Source organism: Schistocerca serialis, chromosome 11 (genome assembly GCF_023864345.2).
Source record: "Schistocerca serialis cubense isolate TAMUIC-IGC-003099 chromosome 11, iqSchSeri2.2, whole genome shotgun sequence".
In the NCBI taxonomy this organism is placed as follows: Eukaryota; Metazoa; Arthropoda; class Insecta; order Orthoptera; family Acrididae; genus Schistocerca; species Schistocerca serialis.
In genome coordinates, this window is record NC_064648.1 from 173,070,048 (window position 1) to 173,094,924 (window position 24,877).

Consider the following 24,877-nt stretch of genomic DNA (forward strand, 5'->3'; position numbering starts at 1 on the left):
AAAGTTTCAAGTTCCTCAGTGAGGTACGATACTTCTAATTTTTTATCTAGTTTACGGAACATATGTATCTTTCTACTTGGTTTAGTTGTCCTTTGTACTTTGGTAATCATTCTGCCACAACGATGTCGTGGTCACTGATACCAGTTTCAATGTGGACATACTCAGAGGCGGATCTATGTGCTGCCATTAGATGCACTGTTTCCATCATGGTGGGGTACCTAACTATCTGTTCTATGTAGTTTTCAGAGAAAAAAAATCAAACAATGGAAAAAGCAGTATGCAATGTAACAATATTATGAGAAGGAAAGTAGCTACTCACCATATAGCGGAAATGCTGAGTCACAGATAGGCACAACAGAAAGACTTGCAATTAAAGCCTTCATCATCAACAACAACAACACCACACACACACACACACACACACACACACACACACACACACACTTCCGCAAACCCAACTCACACAAACAACTGCAGTCATGTGTGTGTGTGTGTGTGTGTGTGTGTGTGTGTGTGTGTGTGTGTGCGCGCGCGTGCGTGTACTGTTGATGAAGGCCTTAATGGCTGAAATCTTTAAGGGGACCACACCCCGCCTATCTAACCCATGTTAAATTAGGCAAGTATTTGACCCATTTCTGAAAAAACTATTTGATGCAGGACCTTAATATTTTTACTGTATGTTACATGATGCTGATAGAGTCAACTGTACTAAAATCTACTTTATCCATTTTATAGTTTTTAAGAAATACTTTTTTAAAATTTATTAACAAAAAACAAAGTTTTTTCTGCAGAAAATATTTTTTTGTGAACTTCCTAATGGAGGAATATTAATGAATGTAGTACCAGAGGTGGCTTTTTATGTTAAGCAGAGTATCTGAAAATTTCGTTCATTTATCTATAATAGTTTCTGATATAATGGGGCATATGTACTGAAAATTTTAGTTTGTGGGAAATTGATTTTAAAGAAAAAACTTTTGAAATTTGTTACTTACAGTTAATTAAAACTGCCCTGCTGCATACGATGGCCCTCCTTTGGCCTCCAGCAGGTCTACCAGATTGTTTTTCCACCTTCCTGGATTTCTGTCTTTCTTTCTTGGCCATATTAAAAGCAGACTGACTGATTTATCAGCTACATCATTTGCATCGGGTCCAATGTCTTGCACAGTAATGCTCATGCCATCCACAGATATAAAATTTTTTGAGTCCCCTGAGATTTTACTGACTGATCATTGATATATAGCATGAAAAGCAATGTACTCAGAACAGAACTCTGCAGTAACCCCCAATAACATGATCCGAATCAGATTCAAATCTCTACCGCCCTTGCAGACACTTAAGGAGAGTACAATAGGTGATGTGGGTATAAAAATGTGAATTTTTTAATGGAAAATTGTTGTTTGGAGTTCTCTAATTTGGTGCATGTTTTGTTGACTTTTCAAACAAAGGAAACTCCAGGTTTGAAAATCAACAATATAAGGAGAAGGTACATTCCTATTCACTGTAAAGATGAGTTGAGTTGCAGGCAGGAACAACAAAAAGATTGTTACACACTTAGCGTTCAGCCAAATCCGACGCCGCCAACTCTCCCCCCCCCCCCCCCCCCCCTCCCCCATTCATACAAGCAAGCAAGGACACCTCATGCACACGACTGCCATATCTGGCAGCTCAGAATGAAATGCCACTGGCATTTTCTAGTCATGCCTTATATTCTCCTAAACACGCCATTAATGCCGTGCTACTGTCTCAAATACAAAACAATGAAACTGAATTTTTTGTGCTGACTTGTGCCCTGAAATCAAACTGTGATTCTGACGACAAATTATGTGCACCGAGATGTTCCACTGCTCTCTTGTACATTGAATCTCAAAAACTCCAGAAGTGACTAATTGCTAAGACAGTGGCCACTAATTGCAAATGGAAAACAAATATTAAAAATCAGTTCCAACATGATATTTTATAGCAGGAATTATATAAAGCAAGGGGATTCTCTACAAAAGGAACAGCTGCTAAGCATAGCTAAATTTAGGGAATTGTTCCATATGGGTGTGAGATATGAATGGTAGGCTGTTACAGGGAATGTTAAAGATCAGATGCTCTGATCAAGGAAGGAGTTATGTCGTCCTCTAAAAAGTCAAGAAAAATGCCTAATAAAGAAAGAAGTGAAAGTGTTGAGCACATATTATAACATAGCTCATTTTTGCAACCTACGGTTGGTGGTACATGGGAAGGCCTAGATATGTGAATGAAAGACAAACAAAGTCATGCGGAGCAGAAGATGTGAAAACATCAATAAATTTAACATCAATGTTGGGGACCAGAAAATAGGCGAAGTGAAGTAATTCTGCTACACTGGAAACAAAATATGACATGAGAGATATGAAAGAGGGTATAAAAAGTAAACTAGCATAGCGAAAGAGGTCACTCCTGGTCAATTGAAGATTCATTAGAGGTAGAAACTTCTGAAAACATACATTTGGAGTACAGCATGCACAGATGTGAATCATGGACTGTGGGAGAAGAGAAAACAAGTATTTGAGAGATGGTTCTACAGAAGCAAAAACTAAATTATGCCAACTGATGAGCCTAGAAATGAGATGTTTCTCTGCAGAATTGGTGAGCAGAGAAACATGTGAAAAACAATGACAAGAAGAATGGGCAGGCTGATGGAACGTGTATTAAGACATCAGGGAGAAAGTTACTTGGTAGTAGAGGCAGTTCTAGAAGGTAAAAACTGAAGGGGAAGACTGAGATTAGAATATTCCAAACTAATAAATGAGGATCTTACGAGAAGAGACTGAACAGGAAATGAAATGGCAGCAGTTACGTCAAGCCAGTCAGAAAACTGGGGACAGAAATGGAGGTTCTTATCCTCGATGTCGGATAGAGCAATTATTTGATACGATGATAGCCGACAAGGAGAACAGGTGAAGAAATGCGTAAAATCATCTTGTTGCTGATGACCGAGAAACAACACCAACACGTGTACACAACACGTATGAGATATCACAGGAAGTGCCAAATTATGGTCACACGTATTAAGGATGCTATAGTGTATATTCGTGAAGGGACTTCACAGCAGTGCTACCAACCTGTGTGGAGAATGCTCTATTGCCATAGCAATGAGCTCTGTGTAGCTGAACGGTGGCTTCGTACTGGCAGTAACGGCAGAACCAGTGTCGCTGAGGCGTTGCTCCTCGCCCACCTCTCTGCCAGCACTGCCCGCGGCGGTTCCCACACTGTCGATACCAGTGCCACCGCCGCTACCGTTGACGGTGACACCGGATGTGGATGCCAGAATAGTCGTGTCGCCTGTCGACACCGTTTTGTCCGACGCCAGGGTGTCGTCCTCGCTGCGGCCGCTGCCAGGGTGGGACGAGTCGGGGGCTGCCTGGTCACCGTTGCCAACCTCAGGCGGGGTGGCGGTACTATTTAAATGGACAAACACAATATTCAGTCAAAAATGGCTCTGATCACTAAGGGACTTAACTACTCAGGTCATCAGTCCCCTAGAACTTAGAACTACTTAAACCTAACTAACCTAAGGACATCACACACATCCATGCCCGAGGCAGGATTCGAACCTGCGACCGTAGCGGTCACGCGGTTCCAAACTGAAGCGCTTAGAACCGCACGGCCACACTGGCCGGCACAATATTCAGTCATTAAAGATCCGAGGAACTCTATATTGGTTACAGAAAGACATTCAATTACATCTACGAAGCATACCTAGAACTGAGACCAAAATGAATAATTTACTACAGGATGTAAAATGAACTACTTAGTATCTGAGAGAGACTACAAACTAGATTTTTTTTGGTACATTACCTGACAGATCGTGGGACACATACTATGTACCTGTAAAAAATCAGAGGCCTGATGAATGACAATCACACCTGTGGCACTGTAGACACTCTGGAGCATGCTCTGGGACTGTGCACTACAAAGATATTGTAGCGGGTCGTAGTCCCCAGGTACAGCGAGCACCGGGTCTCGAAGCACCACTGAGGAAGAGTCGACCTGATGTATCTGACTATACAACAGTCACAGTATCCAGGAAGGCCAAGGAGGGCTTCATGAGGAATTCAACCGTATGCTAGCATATGCTGTACAGTCGGACTGAAGGCAACCGAGGTCTGCGACAACGGAATGAAATTGTTTTCGAGACTGTCCACCGTGTTAGTGCTAACAGAAATGTAGCTAGTAAGGAGTTACAGTGAATCGTGTAATCAATTTCCCAAGCAAAGGGAACCTTCTAAAGTTGCAGTGCACCCTCCCACATGGTGGTCAGGCACCGTCGACTAGAACCTGGATGACACTCGTGTCTAAATGGATTGTACCGATTTCATACCTAGAATCTATAGCAACCTCAATAGCGCTAGAACACCGACTGACAAAAAAGTTTAAGCACTGACAGACGTCAGTGTTAACTTTTTACACGTACACGCCATCGGTGGTTATGTGAATGATTTAGAGTTGTAATCCTGTGCACAGGCAGAATGGCCACCAGAGTGCATTAGCTTTGTTCGTGTTACCAGCTCTAGTACAATATATAGTAGGGGGTATGCATCAGACAATGAGTGATTACAGTGATGATGCCGACACACGTTAGATAGCGTTATCAGTATCTGACAGAGTGGGCAGGATATTTCTCATTTCAAGGCACGATGAGAGGTAGTTGAAACCGTGATTGAGAATGTACGAGGGTAGTTTGAAAAGCTCTCGGAATCACCACAAGAGGTCAGCACTAGCGCAACAAGTTGTTCACGTGATATTCATCGGACTGTTGGCTGTAAACACGTGCCACGTCAGTGCTCTCGGGAGAGAGCTGTGGAGGTGACGTGGCTCTGTTGTTGTTCCCATGAAGTGATTTGTGAAGACGGGAGACGGGAGGGGGGTGGAAGGTTGGGGGAACCGAGATTCGAGCATTGATTAAGTACTTTGTAAAGAAAGGTATGAAAGCAAAGGACATTCGTGCAATTTCCAGAATACAGTGGGGGACTCTGCTCCTTCAGATACAATTGTTGCCAAGTGGACAAACAAATTTAAATTTGGTTGGGAGAGCTTAGACGATGATCCGCACAGTGGTCGGCCAAGATGTGTCACGGCTCCAGAAACCATTCTAAAAGTGCACAAAATCGTCACAGAGGATCGCCACCTGAAAGTGTGTGAAACTGCTCACCCTTGCCAGATGTCACCTGAAAGCGTACATCACATTTTATCTGAAGAATTAGACATGAAAAAATTATCCACAAAATGGGTGCCGCGATTCCTTAACACTGGACTGGATAAAAAACGCATGAGAATGGACATATTGGAACAATGTTTGGCCTGTTTTAGGAGAAACGAACAAGATTTTTTGTGCTGGTTTGCAACCACAGACGAAAATGGGTGCACTACTACACACCAGAAACAAAACAACATTCAAAGCAGTGGAAACATGCTGATTCTCTGCCACCAAAGAAAGCAAAGACAATTCCTTCGGCGAGAAAGGTCAATGCATCAGTATTCTAAGATGCGGTGGGGATTCTGTTAGTAGATTATCTCCCCACTGGGCAAACAAATACTGGAGAATACTATGCTAACCTCCTGGACCAACCGCAACAAAAGATATGTGAAAAACGCCAGGTTTAACAATGAAGAAAGTCATCTTCCATCAAGACAATGCGCACCTGCACATCTGTGCTGTCGCCATGGCAAAATTACACGAACTAAGGTATGAATTGTTGCCACACCCGCCTTATTCACCTGATATGGCTCTGTCAGACTTCCACGTGTTCCCAAAACTGAAAATTTTTCTTCGTGGACAAAGACTCACTTCAAACAAAGAATTAGTAGTTGGAGTTTAAAACTATTTTGCAGGACTGCAGGAAAATCATTTTTGAGATGGGATCAAGGCACTGGAATATCATTGGACCAAGTGCATTAATCTACAAGGAGACTACATTGAAAAACAAACAAAGTTTCTTCTATTCCGTTCCGAGAACTTCTCAAACCACCCTTGTAGTTCAGTTGCTCCAGTCCTGGGTGGCCTCGAGTTAAGAGGGCAATGCTCCTCTGTGGCCAGACGGTGGGGCTTTGGGAGGTGGTGAGCGACTGGAAAGATAAGGCACTGGAGATCTGTTTTTGTACAATGTTGGGAGGATTAATACAGTCTGTAAAAGCCTCAGTGAGATCATCAGTATATTTTGAGAGGGACTGATCATCACTGCAGGTGCGATGACCGTGGATGGCTAGGCTGCACAGAAGGTACTTCTCGATACGAAATGGGTGGCAGCTGTCGAAGTGGAGATATTGCCGGTGGTTAGTAGGTTTGATGTGGACGGAGGTACTGATGTAGCCATCTCTGAGGTGGAGGTCAACATCTAGGAAGGTGGTCTGTTGGGTTGAGTAGGACCAGATGATGTAAATGGGGGAGAAATTGTTGAGGTTCTGGAGGAATGTGGATAAGGTGTCCTCACCCTCAAACCAGATAGGAAAGATGTCATCAATGAGTCTGAACTAGGTGAGGGGTTTAGGATTCTGGGTTTTTAGGAAGGATTCCTCTAGATAGCCCACGAATAGGTTGGCACAGAACGGTGCCATGCGACTGCCCATAGCTATACCTCAGATTTGTTTGTAGGTAATGACTTCCAAGGAAAAGGAATTGTGGGTGAAGAAATAGTTGGTCACGGTGACTCTGAACGAGGTTGTCGGTTCAGGATCTGTCAGGCATTGGGAAAGGCAGTGTTCAATAGCAGTAAGGCTATGGGCATTAGGGAAGTTAATTTAAAGGGAGGTAACATCAATAGTGACGAGCAAGGCACCGAGTGGTAAAGGGACGGGAACTGTGGAGAGCTGGCAGAGGAAATGGTTGGTATCTTTTGTATAGGGGGATAGGTTCCGAGTAATAGGCTGAAGATGTTGGTCTAAGAGACCAGAGATCCTCTCAATGGTGGCACGGTAACTAGCCACAATGGGGCATCCTGGGCAGCTGGGCTTATGAACTTCAGGAAGCATGTAGAAGGTAGGAGTGGTAGGGGTGAGGAGAGAGATTGACTCTGGGGAGAGGTTCTGGGATGGGCCTAAGGATTTGAGGAGTGACTGGAGATCCTGGTGGATTTCTGGAACGGAGTCATTGTGGCAAGGTTTGTAGGTCGACGTATCTGACAGCTGGCGGAGTCCTTCTGCCAGGTAATCCTTGCAGTTCAAAACAACAGTGGTGGAGCCTTTGTCTGCAGTAGGATTATAATGCCAGGATCAGTTTTTAGGTGGCAGACTGCAGTTCTTTCTGCAGATGCTAGGTTAGTTTGTATGCTGCGGAATTTGAGGAATGATGATGAGGCAAGATTCAAATTAAGAAATTCTGGGAAGTTCACAGGGGGTGATTTGGGGGCAGTGGGGGTGAATCACAGTTGGATAGAGAAGTGAACTGAGTCAAGTAGGATTCAACATTGGTCTTTGGTTGAGCCTGATTGGTAGGGTTGATAATGAGAAAGTATTTCCACTTTAGGGACCAGGAGAAAGAGAGAACGTCTTTAACAAGTCCTGCATGATTGAATTTGGAAGTGGGGTAAAAGGTGAAGCTTTTGGAAAGGACTGATATTTTTGCAGGGGTAAGGCTTTTGGAGGAGAGCTTCATGACAGTGTTTCAGGCCTGTTGAGGTTGTAGATTCTGTGTGGTGGTGGGAGGGAGTTTTGGAGGGAGTTTGTGGGGTGAATGTAGTAAGTAGGTCTGCGAGACAGGGTTTGTCAGCTATGGGGGGGCCGTGAGGGAGGTTTAGAGGTTGTTGTAGAGGTGGTGGATAGTGGTAATCAAAGGTGGAAGTAGGAAGTGAGCAGGGTGGAGAGTTTTTTGAGGTGGCGTTGTGCACACTGCTCTACTTCCTGGAGGGCAAAAGTTTCAATGTGTTATGGGTTATAGGAATTTAGGATTGCATAGCAGAAGAATTTTACGGATGGAGAGAAGGTGTTGCAAGGAGGTTTGGGCTTGACTACGTTGATGAGAACTATGGATTGGCGGAATCTTAACATAGGGAGGCCACTGTGGAAGAAAGGGTGGCAGATGGAGATGTGTAATCTGATGGTAAGGCTATTTTGGGGCGGATTCCATGAGTGAAACAACAATGCAGGAAGAGTAAGTGGGGCTTGGTTCTGGCTACGGATAAGGAAACATTTCTGCATTGGTGCAGATGGAAGGAGCATGGATCCATGGTGGTGGGAACAAATGCGAAAAAAATACGTAAATAATGTAGAATTATGTCTGAAAAAATCGTAAAAATACACCCAAGAACATGGGAAAAATCAAGAAAAGGATGAAATGAGAAGCAAGATGAAATCTGAGGGAGTACAAGGACAGTCAAAGACGAAAATTCACACATAGTCACAATCAGATCAAAGTAAATATATAAATAGAAAAATATTTTACTGTGGGTTGCAGATATGAGGGATGTGTGAAGAAGGGGGATGGCAAATGTGACTCGGTGTAATAGGTGCGAACCGGGATTGAATGCAGAAGGAGTGGGGGGAGGGGGCGGGGGGAGGGGGGGGGGGGGTAGGATGAGATACAAGATTGTGTGTGAGTGATCATTTTGAAGATAGCGCAGTTTGTAAGGCGACAAGAGGAACACAGGAAAGAAGAGAAAGAAGGACGGACATTGAGTATAGTAATGCATTAGAAAATGGTAACAAAGGAAGAAATAATAGATGTAGATGTGGGGTTAAGTGTAGTTTTGTAGTGGTAGGAAGAAGTTTCCTTTCTTTTACCTTCTTTGTCTGTTTGTTGTAGTATTATGTTTTTTCACAGTATCGCATAGTACCTAGATATTTTAAAAATGTTTGTCTGTTGTTGTTGTGGTCTTCAGTCCTGAGACTGGTTTGATGCAGCTCTCCATGCTACTCTATCCTGTGCAAGCTTCTTCACCTCCCAGTACCTACTGCAACCTACATCCTTCTGAATCTGCTTAGTGTATTCATCTCTTGGTCTCCCTCTATGATTTTTACCCTCCACGCTGCCCTCCAATACTAAATTGTGCCACAAACTTCTCTTCTCCCCAATCCTATTCAATACTTCCTCACTAGTTATGTGATCTACCCATCAAATCTTCAGCATTCTTCTGTAGCACCACATTTCGAAAGCTTTTATAATACACAAAAATGTGAATCGGATGACCTATGTTAAGTTTTTCACGTAACAGGTTGTGAATGTGAAGAATGTATAAATGTATAATAATTAAATATTCTCCACCATTTTCTAAGAAGTCTATTTGCAGGTTTGTAGCTGTTAAAGCATTCATTTTGGAAATGCAAAGTCCACAACTAGATTAACTTTCTTTGATGCGTTGGCTCCAGCTATCTGTGGGCCATGTAAAACAATATCGCAGAGGAATTGTTTTTTCAAATGAGGTTCTTCTACCTCTATCTCCCCATAACTTTTTCATTATTTCATTCTGCTGTTAATTTTGGTGTTGAGTGAATTTTCTTCCATGTTGGCTAAATTTTTTTGAAAATCTATTAAGTCCTTCTTTTCTGAATTTTTATGTTTAAAATGTATTCTTCAGTTACGTTCTCTCTAGTCCCGAGTTTCTCTGGTCTGTTGATTTTGGAATTTTATTGTTACTGAAACACTCTTAAGATTTCTTTAAGTAATCTACTATCCTCAATTTTATATGTCCGAAGATACTGACCTGCCCTCTCAATTAGGAATTTTTTTTATAGGTTCGCCCCCACCCCCATACACACACACACACACACACACACACACACACACACACACACACACACACACACACACACAAAAATTGCAATCGCATTTTCCTCTACAGTGTATTGCAGAATTTTTCAAAAAATTCTCCTGTTTCTTTTTTTCACCTTTTTCTATTTCTTATACTCAAGCATGGCAATTTACTGTGTTGCATAGAATGCATGCACTTTTATATCTTTTTCATAGTCTCCAATTTTTGTAACAATGAAAACTGATTTATTGTTTTATGTCTACTCGAAGAGATTATATTCAGTCTTCATCTTCTGGGTCAGAACATTTAATTTTTTTGACTTCTTTACTTTACCCAAAACTTGTGTTCAACGATTTGTGAGTACCCCCAATATTTGTCATATATTCTGTTTTAGGTGTGAAGATTCTCTGCAATATTTATATGGTGACAGTTAATTCTATAGCTTTGCCAAAGACTCCACTGTCATCTGCAGTGGCCAGGCATTTAATTTTTATTTTATTCATACCAAGCAGACAAAATAAACCAGGCACCGAAAATATTTATAAGACTGACTCAGAATTGCTGTCTTGGGGAAATGACTCACTTTGTGACATTTCATACAGAATGGTGATTTAATAAAATTACTAAAACTGCCAATTTATTTCCTATCCCTACTTATACATCAGAGGAACTGGTTCAACTTGCCGTTGTGCTATTTATCTTACGTGCAATTTGCTTTATACCGACAAAGATTCCCAATAGTTTTTGAATACACAGTATTACAAAAATCTGTCACAACTACAAACCAGTACATCATGTCAAATTTTACCATGCTTTATCAAATATTTATGTGCACCCACAGCTTCATTAAATTCTAGGATTTTTATCTGTAAGCAAAAGAGAATTTTGTACTGCTACGTATAAGTTTAAAAAAAGGAGTAAATAAAATACTGATATCTCACAGTAGTCAGCTTTATTTGCTGTATCTTTAAGAGTATCATCCGCTACCTCAACAAGCTGAACACATTTGATTCATCAGTTTAGGAACATTTCTCTCCATTATTGCCTTCTTTTGGCGCTAATCAAGAGTCGCACATGGGAGGGTCAGATGTGTGGACGTATGTTAACTTAAGACAATTACAATTTTAATGGGCACCTTCATGAAAGCTTATATTTCTTCTTATTTAACAATTATGTGTTTCACCAGGTCTCAGCTAAAATACTCCAGGCTTCTACTAGTCATTCTATAACTCTGTCTACATTTACAAAAATACTTGAAATATTACAACAACCACAGCATCCTCTGCCGTTGATGATTCCAGCCAGGTCCAGATACATTTACCAATATAAGTAATTTAAAAATTCTCTTCAGGACTGTTTAGGTATGGAAGGTACACACTTCTAGAAACACATCTCCTTTTAGTGCAAAAATACTGCATTGTTGGACCATAACTTAATTTTCACACAAATGTTGTACTCAGGATCCCAGAAAAACTGGGAATGAACTCTATAGATGTAGCTGTCAGGGCGAACAGGCTTAGATGGTGGGGTCATGTTACACGCATGGCAGAAGCAAGGTTACCCAAGAGACTCGTGGGTTCAGCAGTAGAGGGTAGGAGGAGTCGGGGCAGACCAAGAAGAAGATACCTGGATTCGGTTAAGAATGATTTTGAAGTAATAGGTTTAACATCAGAAAAGGCACCAGTGTTAGCACTGAATAGGGGATCACGGAGGAATTTTATAAGGGGGCTATGCTCCAGACTGATTGCTGAAAGGCATAATCAGTCTTAACTGATGATGATGATGATCACTAATGGAAATTTCTTTGGTTGCATGTTGGGGGTTGACAAAGCTTCAAACTCTCCAGCTACACCATGAGATGCTGGGGGTAAACACCACCCATCAAAAAATTCCGAAATTGATTTTACTCCTGACGAATAACGAAAGTCAACGTAGTAATTACAGTGGCAGGTTGAACTAACAACTGTAAACAAAAGATGTGCATTCTGCTGGGAGTATGCAGCGTTACATAGCAGACATCCAACTACAGCGTGTTAACATCGTGTCACTAATCGTAATGGAGCAACATCTCTAAATCGAGTGTTCTAGACACTCTCGAGAATATTCTGAGGACAAGCAAAGTGTATGCAAAGTTTGTACAGCACACTTTCACTCCCGAGCAGAACCAATGACGTGTGGACGCCTTCCACGACCCAGATGAAATGGAAGACGCGGATAATTTTTTTCCGGTGAACTTCATCGCGGTGACACAACTGGTGTTATCAATACGAACCTACCGTAAAGCAACAAAGTGCAGAAATTCACATGAAGGGTACATGTTTTGACAACAAAACTGACATCAGAGCCAATGCGACACGAGAACTGAACGGCACCTCAGAGAAGAATTTTTCTGACAGCTTCACACAGTCGTATGATTGTTCTCTGTTGTACTCAAGTGCGTGTAATAAAAATGTGAGGTGACACGCGATGTACCTTACAAACTACTCAGCCGTTCTCGTACCTGGGATAGTGCGGGTAGGCAGGAGGTGACAGAGAGTCGCCTGTAACACGTCCACTCCCAGCGGCAGCCTGGAGCGCTGAGTGTCCAAGAAGCGACTCGGTGGCGAACTCCAGCAGCTGCAGGTGTTCCGACATGCCAGTGCGGTGCTGCCGGCGATGGGGGTTGCGCCCGTCGAGTCGGTGCTCGCCATTGTGAGAATGCACTCCGTTCGTGTGCCCCTCCGAAACTGGGCCAGAGTGCAATGGCTGCTTCATACGCCGGCGGGGGCGAAATTTTCCATTCTCGAACGTGTGTTCGTATTGTGGGTCTGAAACAGTAACACAGTAATTGTTTGGTGGGCAGTTCATCAAAACACACACCAAGAAGTCACTGTCATTGAATGTAAAATAATGTACGTCGACCGAATCATCTAGGATTATCGACCGAGTCGTGGCGTCTCGGTGCTCAGATAGATTTTCTACATGTTACGTTCGAGTGAAGTGGCAGATTCGTGTCGAGCTTGTTCCTCTGCAGCTGCTGAACGACAGACTGCTCTGCAGGTTAGTCAATTGCACGCCTCCGGACAATACGAGGCGCGACAATAAAGTAATGAGACTTATTTTCTTTGCGAGATGTGGCAACCCTGCACGCTTAAGTAGGCACCTCGATCTGTAGGCCGCTCCTAGTCCAAGCGGCACATCGATGCAACTGCTCAGTGGTGAGTTGTGCTGTAATAATTTAACACGTGTGTGTCTCTCGTCACGGAAATGGAACCGCATAATATTGCGCAACGGTATGCCGTATCTTTTTGTGTCAAACTTGGTGAAAACGTGACGACAACTTACGGTAAGCTTCAGAAGGATTTTGGAGGGCAGGTTATGTCAAGGCATGAAATGTTTAGTGAAGGCAGAACGAATGCTGAAGATGAAGACCGCAGTGGACGACCGTCAACCTCACAGATGGATGTCAACTCGACCAGGGTGCGTGAACTCGTACAACTTTATTAAAGATTATCTGTGAAAATGACTGCAAAAGAACTGAACTTCAATCGAGAAACAGTTCAGTTCGTCTAATAACAACTCAGGATCTTGGTATGAGAAAGATTTGTGCAAAATTGGATTCTGCATCACAATAATGCACCGTCCCATACTGCTCTGTCAGTACAACAATTTTTAACCTCAAAACAAATTTCAGTACGACCACAGCCACCTCGTTCACCAGAGTCAAAACAGTGGTCAAGGGACACCGTTTTCAAACAACACAAGATGTCCAAAAAGCTGTGAAGAGGGTCTTGGAGGATATTACAGATAATGAGTTCCAGAAATGATACCACCAATGGCAGAAGTGCTGGAAAAAGTGTGTGCAATCACAAGGGAACTGCTTTGAAGGAGACAACACCATACTTGACTAAAGCGGTAAGCAACATTTTTTTTCACATCAGTCTCATTACTTTACTGTCGCACCTCATCTACATCTACATTTATACTCCGCAAGCCACCCAACGGTGTGTGGCGGAGGCCACTTTACGTGCCACTGTCATTACCTCCTCGGGAGGTATAAGTAGGGGGAAGCAATATATTCGATACCTCATCCAGAAACGCACCCTCTCAAAACCTGGACAGCAAGCTACACCGCGATGCAGAGCGCCTTTCTTGCAGAGTCTGCCACTCGAGTTTGCTAAACATCTCCGTAACGCTATCACGCTTACCAAATAACCCTGTGACGAAACGCACCGCTCTTCGTTGGATCTTCTCTGTCTCCTCTGTCAACCCGATCTGGTATGGATCCCACACTGATGAGCAATACTCAAGTATAGGTCGAGCGAGTGTTTTGTAAGCCACCTCCTTTGTTGATGGACTACATTTTCTAAGGACTCTCCCAATGAATCTCAACCTGGTACCCGCCTTATCAACAATTAATTTTATATGATCATTCCACTTCAAATCATTCCGCATGCATACTCCCAGATATTTTACAGAAGTAACTGCTACCAGTGTTTGTTCCGCTATCATATAATCATACAATAAAGGATCCTTCTTTCTATGTATTCGCAATACATTACATTTGTCTATGTTAAGCAAATGCAAAACAAGGATAATGGAATGTAGTCAAATTAAATCGGGCGATGCTGAGGGAATTAGATTAGGAAATGAGACACTTAAAGTAGTAAAGGAATTTTGCTATTTAGGGAGTAAAATAACTGATGATGGTCAAAATAGAGAGGATATAAAATGTAGACTGGCAATGGCAAGGAAATCGTATCTGAAGAAGAGAAATTTGTTAACATCGAGTATAGATTTAAGTGTCAGGAAGTCGTTTCTGAAAATATTTGTATGGAGTGTAGCCATGTATGGAAGTGAAACATGGACGATAACTTGTTTGGACAAGAAGAGAATAGAAGCTTTCGAAATGTGGTGCTACAGAAGAATGCTGAAGATTAGATGGGTAGATCACATAAATAATGAGGAGGTATTGAATAGGATTGGGGAGGAGAGAAGTTTGTGGCACAACTTGACCAGAAGAAGGGATCGGTTGGTAGGACATGTTTTGAGGCATCAAGGGATCACAAATTTAGCATTGGAGGGCAGCGTGGAGGGTAAAAATCGTAGAGGGAGACCAAGAGATGAATACACTAAGCAGATTCAGAAGGATGTAGGTTGCAGTAGGTACTGGGAGATGAAGAAGCTTGCACAGGATAGAGTAGCATGGAGAGCTGCATCAAACCAGTCTCAGGACTGAAGACCACAACAACAACAACATGTTAAGGGTCAGTTGCCACTCCCTGCACCAAGTGCCTATCCGCTGCAGATATTCCTGAAATTAGCTGCAATTTTCTAATGCCGCAACTTCTCTGTATACTACAGCATCATCCATGAAAAGCCGCACGGAACTTCCGACACTATCTACTAGGTCATTTATATATATATTGTGAAAAGCAGTGGTCTCATAACACTCCCCTGCGGCACGCCAGAGGTTACTTTAAACGTCTCTCCATTGATAACAACGTGCTGTGTTCTGTTTGCTTAAAAACTCTTCAATCCAGCCACACAGCCGGTCTGATATTCCGTAGGCTCTTACTTTATTTATCAGGCGACAGTGCGGAACTGTATCGAACGCCTTCCGGAAGTTGAGGAAAATAGCATCTACCTGGGAGCCTGTATCTAATATTGTCTGCGTCTCATGAACAAATAAAGCGAGTTGGGTCTCACACGATCGCTGTTTCCGGAATCCACATTGATTCTTACAGAGTAGATTCTGGGTTTCCAAAAACGACATGATACTCGAGCAAAAAACATGTTCTAAAATTCTACAATTCATATGTTGTACTTGTTGGATGGGAGGTCCCCAGTGGGGTCAGAGGGTCCCCAGTGGGGTCAGAGGGTCTGGAAGTTTGAGTACAGGTGCTGCCTGCCTATTCCACACGCTGCCTCAACCACTTTCATGTCGGAGCACTCCTGGTGTATTTTTGCTGCTGCCACATTCTGTGCGGAGCTCAGCTGGTAACTGCTGTGCCAGTTGACGAGGTTGTCATATACTTGTTATTTTCACTGCACCTTTACTGTCCACATCTAGGAATCCGTAAGCACAGCACTGTTTTCCTGTTCAAAACGAATATGCATTTTTCACAGATGCTTCGCTTTGTTACCTCAAACACGAACAAGTAAATGTACTGTGCTGCATCAGCGAATTCTGGGACTCTGGTAGCAAATAGGACGTATAATTACAAGTATATGATGGCCTTGCCAACTGGGACAGTTGTTTCCAACTGAGTTCCACACGGGATGTGGCATTTGCAAAAATATGTCAGGAATGCTCTGATATGTTAGCGGCTGAAGCAGCAGGCAAAACAGATAAACAATACCAATACACGACTGGCCCATCCATTAGGGCCTTGGCAGAGCAATCTGCAGTCTCTCAGCTATAAAGAAACAAACTGGAGACGAACTTGACACTTTGATGGACGATGAGAAGTTGGAAATTCACCGAGAGATTGCAACAACACAATGCCAACACTTGTTTGGTAAACACGAAAGAATTCGTCAAATAAATCTGCTGACAAAATCTGCATTTCCATTGTGTAGATTGTTAGGTCATGTTGTATTCCTCTTCAGTTCCATCTCAAGCCTGATTTACACTGAAGTGAAAGAAAGAGAACAGAAGCAAACGAGCAGTCGCAGGCACTTTGCCTGTGTCCACTACCATTTACTTGCACGTGTGAACAAGGCTTTACACTAGAGGGAACAAAAGAGAAAACAAGATAATAACCATAGTCTATGAACACTGCATCATTACTCTTTTTTGGCAATAATAATCAGCGAACAGGATAAAACACCATACGGTTAGAGCCATGATGCGAAACTATGATTTTCAGCAAGGATTATTTTGCACGGATTTTGACAAAGTAATGCATGACGAATGGATGGTTTTTGACGAAGTAAGCAAAATGGATCTGAGAAATGTGTGCAGATAGTGTGCTGAACTGCAACTCTGGTGCAATAATTAGAAAAATAATTACTGACGATCAACGTCACCTGAAAAAAGGCTAGCATTCACACTCTCGTTATTAGCAACTGGAGACATTTATGTTAGTGATTGCTTCACATTTAGGTAGCTGCAGTATAACAGATAGTTTCATAAGTCTGCAATGACTTCAACAATTTTATTAAAGTAAGTATTAGGAAGATGCTGCCAACAAAATACAATTAATGAAATCTAAAATATACATATGAGGTCTGTTCAAAAAATTCTGAAACTTTGTCCACAAAATTTTTCTACACTTACATTTTACTTATTGTGCATAGTCTCTCTCAAAATACTCTCATCCACAACTGATACGCCACTCCCAACACTGTTTCCACACTCGGAAGCAGTCTTGGTACACCTCTTGCTGGATCATGCAAAGTGTTTATTTTCTTTTATCTCATCTTTCACTGGAAATCTTTGTCCTTTATTGACACATGACACATGGTTGGTCGGTTGGTTTGAGGGGAGAGGACCAAACAACAAGTCATTGGTCCCAACAGATTAGGAAAGGATAGAGAAGGAAGTCAGCCATGCCCTTTCAAAGGAACCATACCAGCATTTGCGTGAAGTGATTTTGGGAAATCATGGAAAACCTAAATCAGGATGGCCGGACAAGGATCTGAACTGTCGTCCTCCCAAATGCAAGTCCGGTGTGCTAACCACTGCGCCACCTTGCTCGGTAAATTGCAGATTGCTTCCCTGTATTGTTTGTATTTGTGGCTGCATACTTACTTTCTTGACAGCAATGCGCAAAGCTGGAAGCCTGTAGCTATCATCACTATTGAAATTACTTTCATTCTTAGAGATTTCAACCACTTTGAAAGACTTTCCTTCTATGTATGTTGCATCCCTTCACTAGCACTCACGCATTATTGGTACCTATTCCTCGATCGCAGTTCTCCTCGTGTTCCAAGATGTAAGGGATCCACAATCCCTTACTCACCAATATTCATCACGAATCGACGTATGTGGGACAAGTACAGATTGATTATTGAGTGTCAATTGTGCTGAGTCAGAAAATTTTTTGTTGTTCGTAGTACAGAGTGCGACTTGAACTACTGTTACGAGCAAGTAGCAGCTGGGTGTGTTCAATGGCACATCCAAACACGAAAGTTCCTTTCTGTCATGATGTCACGTTTCCACGTCGACTCGTCTTACTGCACTGATTCTGTACAACTTACAAGCGGGCGGATGCCCCCCCCCCCCCCCCCCACACACACACTACTTCACTGCCGTAACGTACTTTAGCAGTGGCGGGGTCACATGCTGTCTCTGCACCAACTGCAACACTCCAAAACAGACAGAGGTCTTAAGTGTGTGATTAGCATTTGGCAGCATATCTCACTCATAACCCAATAGAATTTATCGCCAGAACACAAAATTAACAAAAATCACAAGCTGGAAACTGCTTGGTGCCGCTCTCACATCTACAGCAACTTTTTGTTGCATACAAAGCGTTGCGTTGGGCAGCACGATGTCGGCGGGTTACGATGATGAGAGCAGGATACAGGCAGTTCCGCTGGTTAATCTTCTCTGGCGAAACATAAATAAAGTTCCGGCAGAGCTGTATCATCAACCCCGCGGTGATTAACAAACCACAAGACGCCAGTATACGACCGTTGTTGACATGTCCTCTCTTTCAAAGTACATTACGTAGACATCGCTCGTTTTTACAATTTATGCACTGTCTGTGACGTTATCGTCCATAATTACACAGTTCGTCACATTCACACAGTCTCAGCCACAAATACACAGTTCATAGAATTGTTCTTGGGTGTGAAGCACACCGTAAACAATGTCCACTCTGTTCTCGCATTTCAAACTTCGACAACGTCACTGAAAGTCATTTATATTGCACAGTTAATTAAAGTCTTCACTTTTACGGCTTGATAGAATGTGATAGACAACAGTTCCACCACCCAAAACCAATACCAGCACAGTTCATCCGCATAAAAGCACTGTTCGTGTCGGCCACAACAAAGTATTGTTAGCGGCACTTTCACAGTCCGATTTATTTGCTCTTAAAGTTTGCTGGCAAATGCCATTACATATCGCAATGGTAAAGATAATTAACAATCTGATAGTTCAGTATCATCCGCATACAATTACATATGCTTTTCATAAAAAACAGTACTATTTTTCCGCACACACTTCACAGACACACCATCCACCATCCCCTCTACTACACAACAACCTTTCGACTAACGATATCACTATCGCTGTCCCCTGTCTATAGATGTTATATCGTTATCATAAATTACATAAATCTTTATAAATGTTACTGACTGCATTTTCCACAATTAATAATATTCCAAAAGAGAACTTTATGAACTTTATCACAGGTACAAAGCAAGAAACATATTTATCCATTGGCAAACGAAATAATCACAATTACATCTTTACATTTAAAAACCAGAGTAGAATGTTACATAATCACAAATAGAAATGCCCATATGAACAAAAGAAAAAGAATAGAAATCGAAAGAAAACCACGAAAAAAAAAATTTATTTGCAAAATTAGCAATGCCTTCACAAGCTACCCAGCCATTCACTGGTTGTGTGACTCACCGAGCATCCAGTAGTGGCGTTTGAGCTTGCCGCCTTCCTGTGGCAACTTGACAAAGCAACTGTAGCGTGCCACGTTATTGCTGATCATCTTCTGCAAAAACTTCTTCCTGGCAGCATAGTAGGGAAAACGGCTCGCGACGTAGGAGTAGATCTCTGACAGCATCGCCCTCCTGCCACACAAACAAAAGCACACAGCACAGTACTGATCGTCCAAAGGAGACCCCGATCTGAACATAGGGGGAAAAGAGCACTTTTTGACACGTTTACTACAGACGTCCAGTGAGACCCCATACCAGTATTGATTTTGTACAGGCAGAGAAATAAATGATGGACACAGAATAGAAGATTAAAAAAAAGCAGATTAGCATAGGCAAAAAGGGGTTTCCTGGACAAAAATTGACAAAGCAAGGAACAAGAGGAAAAACACACACACACACACACACACACACACACACACACACACAGGCACTGCCCCCCCCCCCCCCCCCCCTACAAAGTATGGGGTGGACGTGGTTCATCAAATGACCCACAAACATTCTACAAAAGTTGCATGTAAGAGATGGCTGCTGCATGTCTCCCATTACACTTTGGTACTGGCAGTAAAAAAATACAAGGGTCACCAACAAAATAGTAATGAAGAAGAAAATAGAAAGCAAGAAGTTCATACTCCAGGTGGTAAATGAACTCAAGGAAATGAAAGAGGAGGAAGAAGAAGAAGAAAAAAAGAAACCAAAATAATGCAGAAAGTGGAACAAGTGCCAAATCAGCCTCAGAAAAGGCAAAAAGACCAGTGCCAACTATGTTAAGTGTAACAAAGCTGTGTGCATATAACAAAAATCACCTGTGCTAAGTGTGTCTAGCATATTTCAATAACTTAGGAGAGGACAAAAAAGTTGAATGTTTAACACATGAGTACAATATGGATCATATGTAACAAATGCATTAGTAGGTCCTAAACTTGGTCAGCATTTGAAAGTATACAGTTTAGCAAACATGTTAGCATCGGCAACAATAAATTGGTACGATTTTTTGTTCGAATAAAAAAGTAAGGTGTTAATTTAGTGTTAAATAAATATTGTTATAATTCATAAAAAGACAGGGTTTAACATAAACTAAAATAAACCACTTGTTTAAGTAAAATATGATCCCCCCCCCCCCGGGGCTCAAAATGACCTTCCCACCAATTTAGGAATGTCAGAAACTCAGCCATTCTATTATTACTTGTAGTGTTGCCAACTTCATAAAAAAATAAAAAATAAACTTTGAGCCTCAGAGTCTCAGTACTCTTACTTTCCTGGACGTGCCTTGTATTCCCTCCAGTCTACCATTTAACCCTGATGGCATTTTTTGGTCATACTCCCTCCCTGAAGCCCAACTGTGAGTCTGATAATTTGTATCCATTTCTCTCTGGTATATTGTGTCTCAAAAACTGTGGAAATCAATGGTAACAGAGACATTTGCTGCTAATTGGAACAGTACTCCAGAATCAGTATTAACTCAATACATATACATGGAAATTATTAACATTATCTGAGCCGACATGATAGTTCCTAGTAACAATTACGTAAAACAAGTCAATTTTCCATAGAAGGAAAAAGCTGCTAACATATAGCAACAAACGATTTTGCGGAACTGCTCCATACTGAAGTGAAAGATGAACAATAGAGTGTTACAAGAAATGTAAACGTAGGCTTCTGCGGCCGTTGTCAATGCCTATACAATTCTTCTGGGTTTGGGACTGCACTGTCAACTATAAAATTCTGACATTTCGGCGACTATTGCAAGACGCCTTCCTCAGGGTGTATTGCTAACAGCTCAATACACTACACAATATTGCTAACAGCTCAATACACCCTGTGGAAGGCGTCTCGCAACAGTCGCCAAAACGTCGGAATTTTATAGTTGACAATGCGGTCCCAAACCCAGAAGAATTTTACAGACTGTTACACAGAGTGTTGAAGATAATATGCATCAACCAAGTAAGAAACTATGACATTATGTAGGACATGTACTATGACATCACGGAATAACTTGAATGGTACTGGAGGGAGCTGTTTAGGATAAAAACTGTGGGGGAAGACAGAGATTGGAATACATCCAGCAAATAGTCGAGGACACTGGGTGAAAGCGCTCCTCAGAGATGAAGAGGTAGGTAAAGGAGAGAAAGTCGTGAAGGTGACACCAAACCAACCACAAAATCGTTAACAAGAAATGAATCTAGTGCTGTCTATGTTAGATACAGCAGTTATTTTGATACGATATGGACAGTTGAAAAGTGAAACAAATGGGAAAATACATCAAACTAAACTTACAGTTGCTGGGCAAAACACCACCACATTATATCTACCATATGAATAAGACACCAAGAGAAGTGGTAACAATTGTGGCACGTGTTAAGGATCGTGCAATGTCTTTTCATAAAAGGATTTAGCATTTTGCAGCAGTGCTACCAACCTGTGCGGCGACTGCACTATGGCCATAGCGATGAGTTCCGCGTACGAGAACGGTGGCCTCGTGCCGGCATCGCCGGAGCACTGCTCTTCGTCAACCGCACCGGCAACAATGCCGAAGGTGGCATCTGTGGTGCTGCCTCCGCCGGTAGTTGTGCCTCCGGATTCAGACACCAAAGTAGCGGCGTCACCTGTCGACGTCATCGTGTCCGATGCCGGGATGTCGACCACACTGCGGCTGTCGCCGGGGTGGGGCAAGTCGGGGTCGGCCTGGCCAGTGCTGTCAACAGAGGAGAATCGCGAGCTGCTCGAGGTCCGGACGATAGAGCGGTTTCAGTAGAACATAAGACACTGTTCAAAGGTTAAATAATGTAGGAGCTCTACATTGGTTAAAGACATTCAAACAGAAGTACAAAGGACACTTAGAACTGAAGCAAGAATGAAACAGAAAAACAGAACAGCAAAATGACTGGGGAAACTTCAACACATGCAATGGAACATTGGAGTAGTTCTTACCATCAGGGAGAGATTAAAAATGAGACTTTTCACCCATCAAGCACAGTGATTACATTACCTGACCAGAAAGAGACCACACCGATGGTGCCGAGCAGCAACCTCGTATTCAAGTTTGTTCATACAGCAACACCATATGTCAATTTTTATTTAACGTATGACCTGAAATTCATTTTCCAATCTTTTTTATCCGATATTTTATTAATGAACGTATTATAATGTAGATAATTTCACATTTGTTTGATATCAACACAATAATAATGTTTTTCAGTCTCCTTAAAACTGAATTTTTTGACGTACACGGTTGCTGTTCGAGATCACCGATACGCTATGTATCTATCCAAAATCGGAAGACAGACGAATGACAGTTGCGCCTGTGGCAAAGTTGGCACTCCAGAGCACACATTGAGAGACTGTACTCTCCACAACGGTAACGTTCTTCAAATATTGCAGACCCTGCACTAAGAAATGAGCCAAACAGGCACCTCTACAACAGCCCTGCAGCACAGAACACAGGAAGGTTATGGTGGACTTCACTACATTTGAGCACACTAACATCCTAGCAAGACAACATATCGTAACAGATGGACGAAAGGTACCCACGACCGGCGAACACCAAATAAAATGGTTTTGAAGATTGTCCACTAGGCTGGTGTGTGCAATTACAGCAATATGTATTATAATGAGTTACAGTGAGTCAAGGAATCAGATGAAACCTGCTACCCTAGATCTGAGGATTCCAGCAGTCAATGTATGCTGACCGGGATAGTTTTGAGGAAACATCCAGACGTGCAGGCAAGCTTCTAAAGTTCAGGTGTAACCTCATAAATGAACAGAACTGTAACGATTTTCCACATAAAACCTGTAGTACCCACAGTTATATTAGCACACTGACTGACAAAAAACAAACCTTAAGCAACCAAAAGACATGGTCGGTCATTCAATGTCAACCCTGTACAGTACACGCCATCGTCTGGTTTATAAATGATTAGTTTTAATTCTCTGTGACAGGCAGAACGGCCATCAGACTGCACTACCTTTTTTATGTATTCAGAGTTGTTACCGTGCCTCGTAGGATACAAAGGGGCGTTAGTGTGTCACATACTGAGTGATCGAGGGAATGCTGCAGATTCGTCCGAGACACATCTTATCGGCACCTGACAGAATTTGAAAGGGGCATCAAGGGATCACAAATTTAGCATTAGATGGCAGCGTCGAGGGTAAAAATCGTAGAGGGAGACTGTGACTGTCATTTTGAATAATTGATTATAAGTAAACCAATCTCTTATCTCCATACAACTAAGTTGTCTAAAAAAAATTAATGTATGATTACTCGTGAGTTTCGTGGGATATGTAACAACTCTATTCTCCGCCTGTGGATGAGCAACTGCTAAACCTAAAGTAATTTTAAACAGGGGATTAGGTGCGTGAAATACCTCTGTTATGTGTGTTGCATGTTAATATGACAAGACGTGCTGAAACAAGAGATGAATACACTAAGCAGATTCAGAAGGATGTAGGTTGCACTAAGTACAGGGAGATGAAGAAGCTTGCACAGGATAGTGTAGCATGGAGAGCTGCATCAAACCAGTCTCAGGACTGAAGACCACAACAACAACAACAACAACAACAACAACATGTGGCTCTCAATTTGGCCAGCCAGTCAAATCACACACTATCCAGATTTGTTGACGATTAGGATGTGGCAGAATCCCGATGGCGGTCTGCGTGGGAACTCGAGGGCAAGAGTACTCACCATCGAGGTTCAGCATGAACACGTGTAACCACTGTGTGGGAAAATCACCATATTGTGTACAAAGTACATCGTAACCCTCCATATCTGTGTCAGAATCTGTCATCCGTGGACTTCTACATCACATCTGCATCTACACGGATACTCTGCAAATCGCACTTATGTGCCTGGCAGAGGGTTCATCGAACCACCTACACAATAATTCTCTTTATTCCTCTCTCCAACAGCACAAAAAAAAAAAAATAACCATCTATATGTTTCCATTTAAGCTACGATTTCCCATATTTTATCACGATGTCATTTGTCCCTACATAGGTCGGTGTTAAGGTATTTCTGCATTCACAGGAGAAAGTCGATGATTGAAATTTTGTGAAAAGATCTTGCTGCAGCAAAGAAAAACACTTTTGTTTTAATTGTGTCCACCCCAAATCCTGTATCATGCCTGAGACACCCTCCCCCCTATTTCTCAATAACACAAACAATGCTGCTCTCCTTTGAATTTTCTTGATGTACTCCATTAATCCTTTCTGGTAAAGATCCCACACTGCGCAGCAGTACTCCAAAAGTGTAGCGTATGCAATCTCTTTAGTAGAACTGTTGCATCTTCTAAGTGTTCTGCCAACAAACCGCAGTCTTTGGTTTGCCTTCCCAATAAAATTTCCTACGCATTCTTTCCGATTTCAGTTATTTGTTATTGTAATCGATAGGTATTTAGTTGAATTTCTGGCCTTTAGATCTCACTGATTTATTATTTAATTAAAGGTTAATGGATTCCTTTTAGCGCTAATGTGGATGACCTCACGTTTCATTAATTAGGTTCAATTGCCGATTTTCACACCATACAGGTATCTTTTCTAAATCATTTAGCAATTTGTCTTGA

General features: G+C 42.1%; 1 protein-coding gene across 1 annotated transcript in view; it reads right to left on the reverse strand.

Annotated features, from left to right (window-relative positions):
• LOC126426606 (uncharacterized) overlaps positions 1 to 22,000 on the reverse strand; it is a 166,771-nt gene extending 144,771 nt beyond the window's left edge. The window contains exons 1-4 of the mRNA XM_050088498.1: positions 21,736 to 22,000; positions 19,282 to 19,451; positions 12,211 to 12,517; positions 3,090 to 3,425 (exon numbers count right to left, since the gene is read on the reverse strand). Coding sequence (XP_049944455.1) covers positions 3,090 to 3,425; positions 12,211 to 12,517; positions 19,282 to 19,451; positions 21,736 to 21,935 — 1,013 coding nt within the window. The 5' untranslated portion in view covers positions 21,936 to 22,000. The remainder of the gene's footprint in view (positions 1 to 3,089; positions 3,426 to 12,210; positions 12,518 to 19,281; positions 19,452 to 21,735) is intronic.
• Positions 22,001 to 24,877: the final 2,877 nt, after the last annotated feature.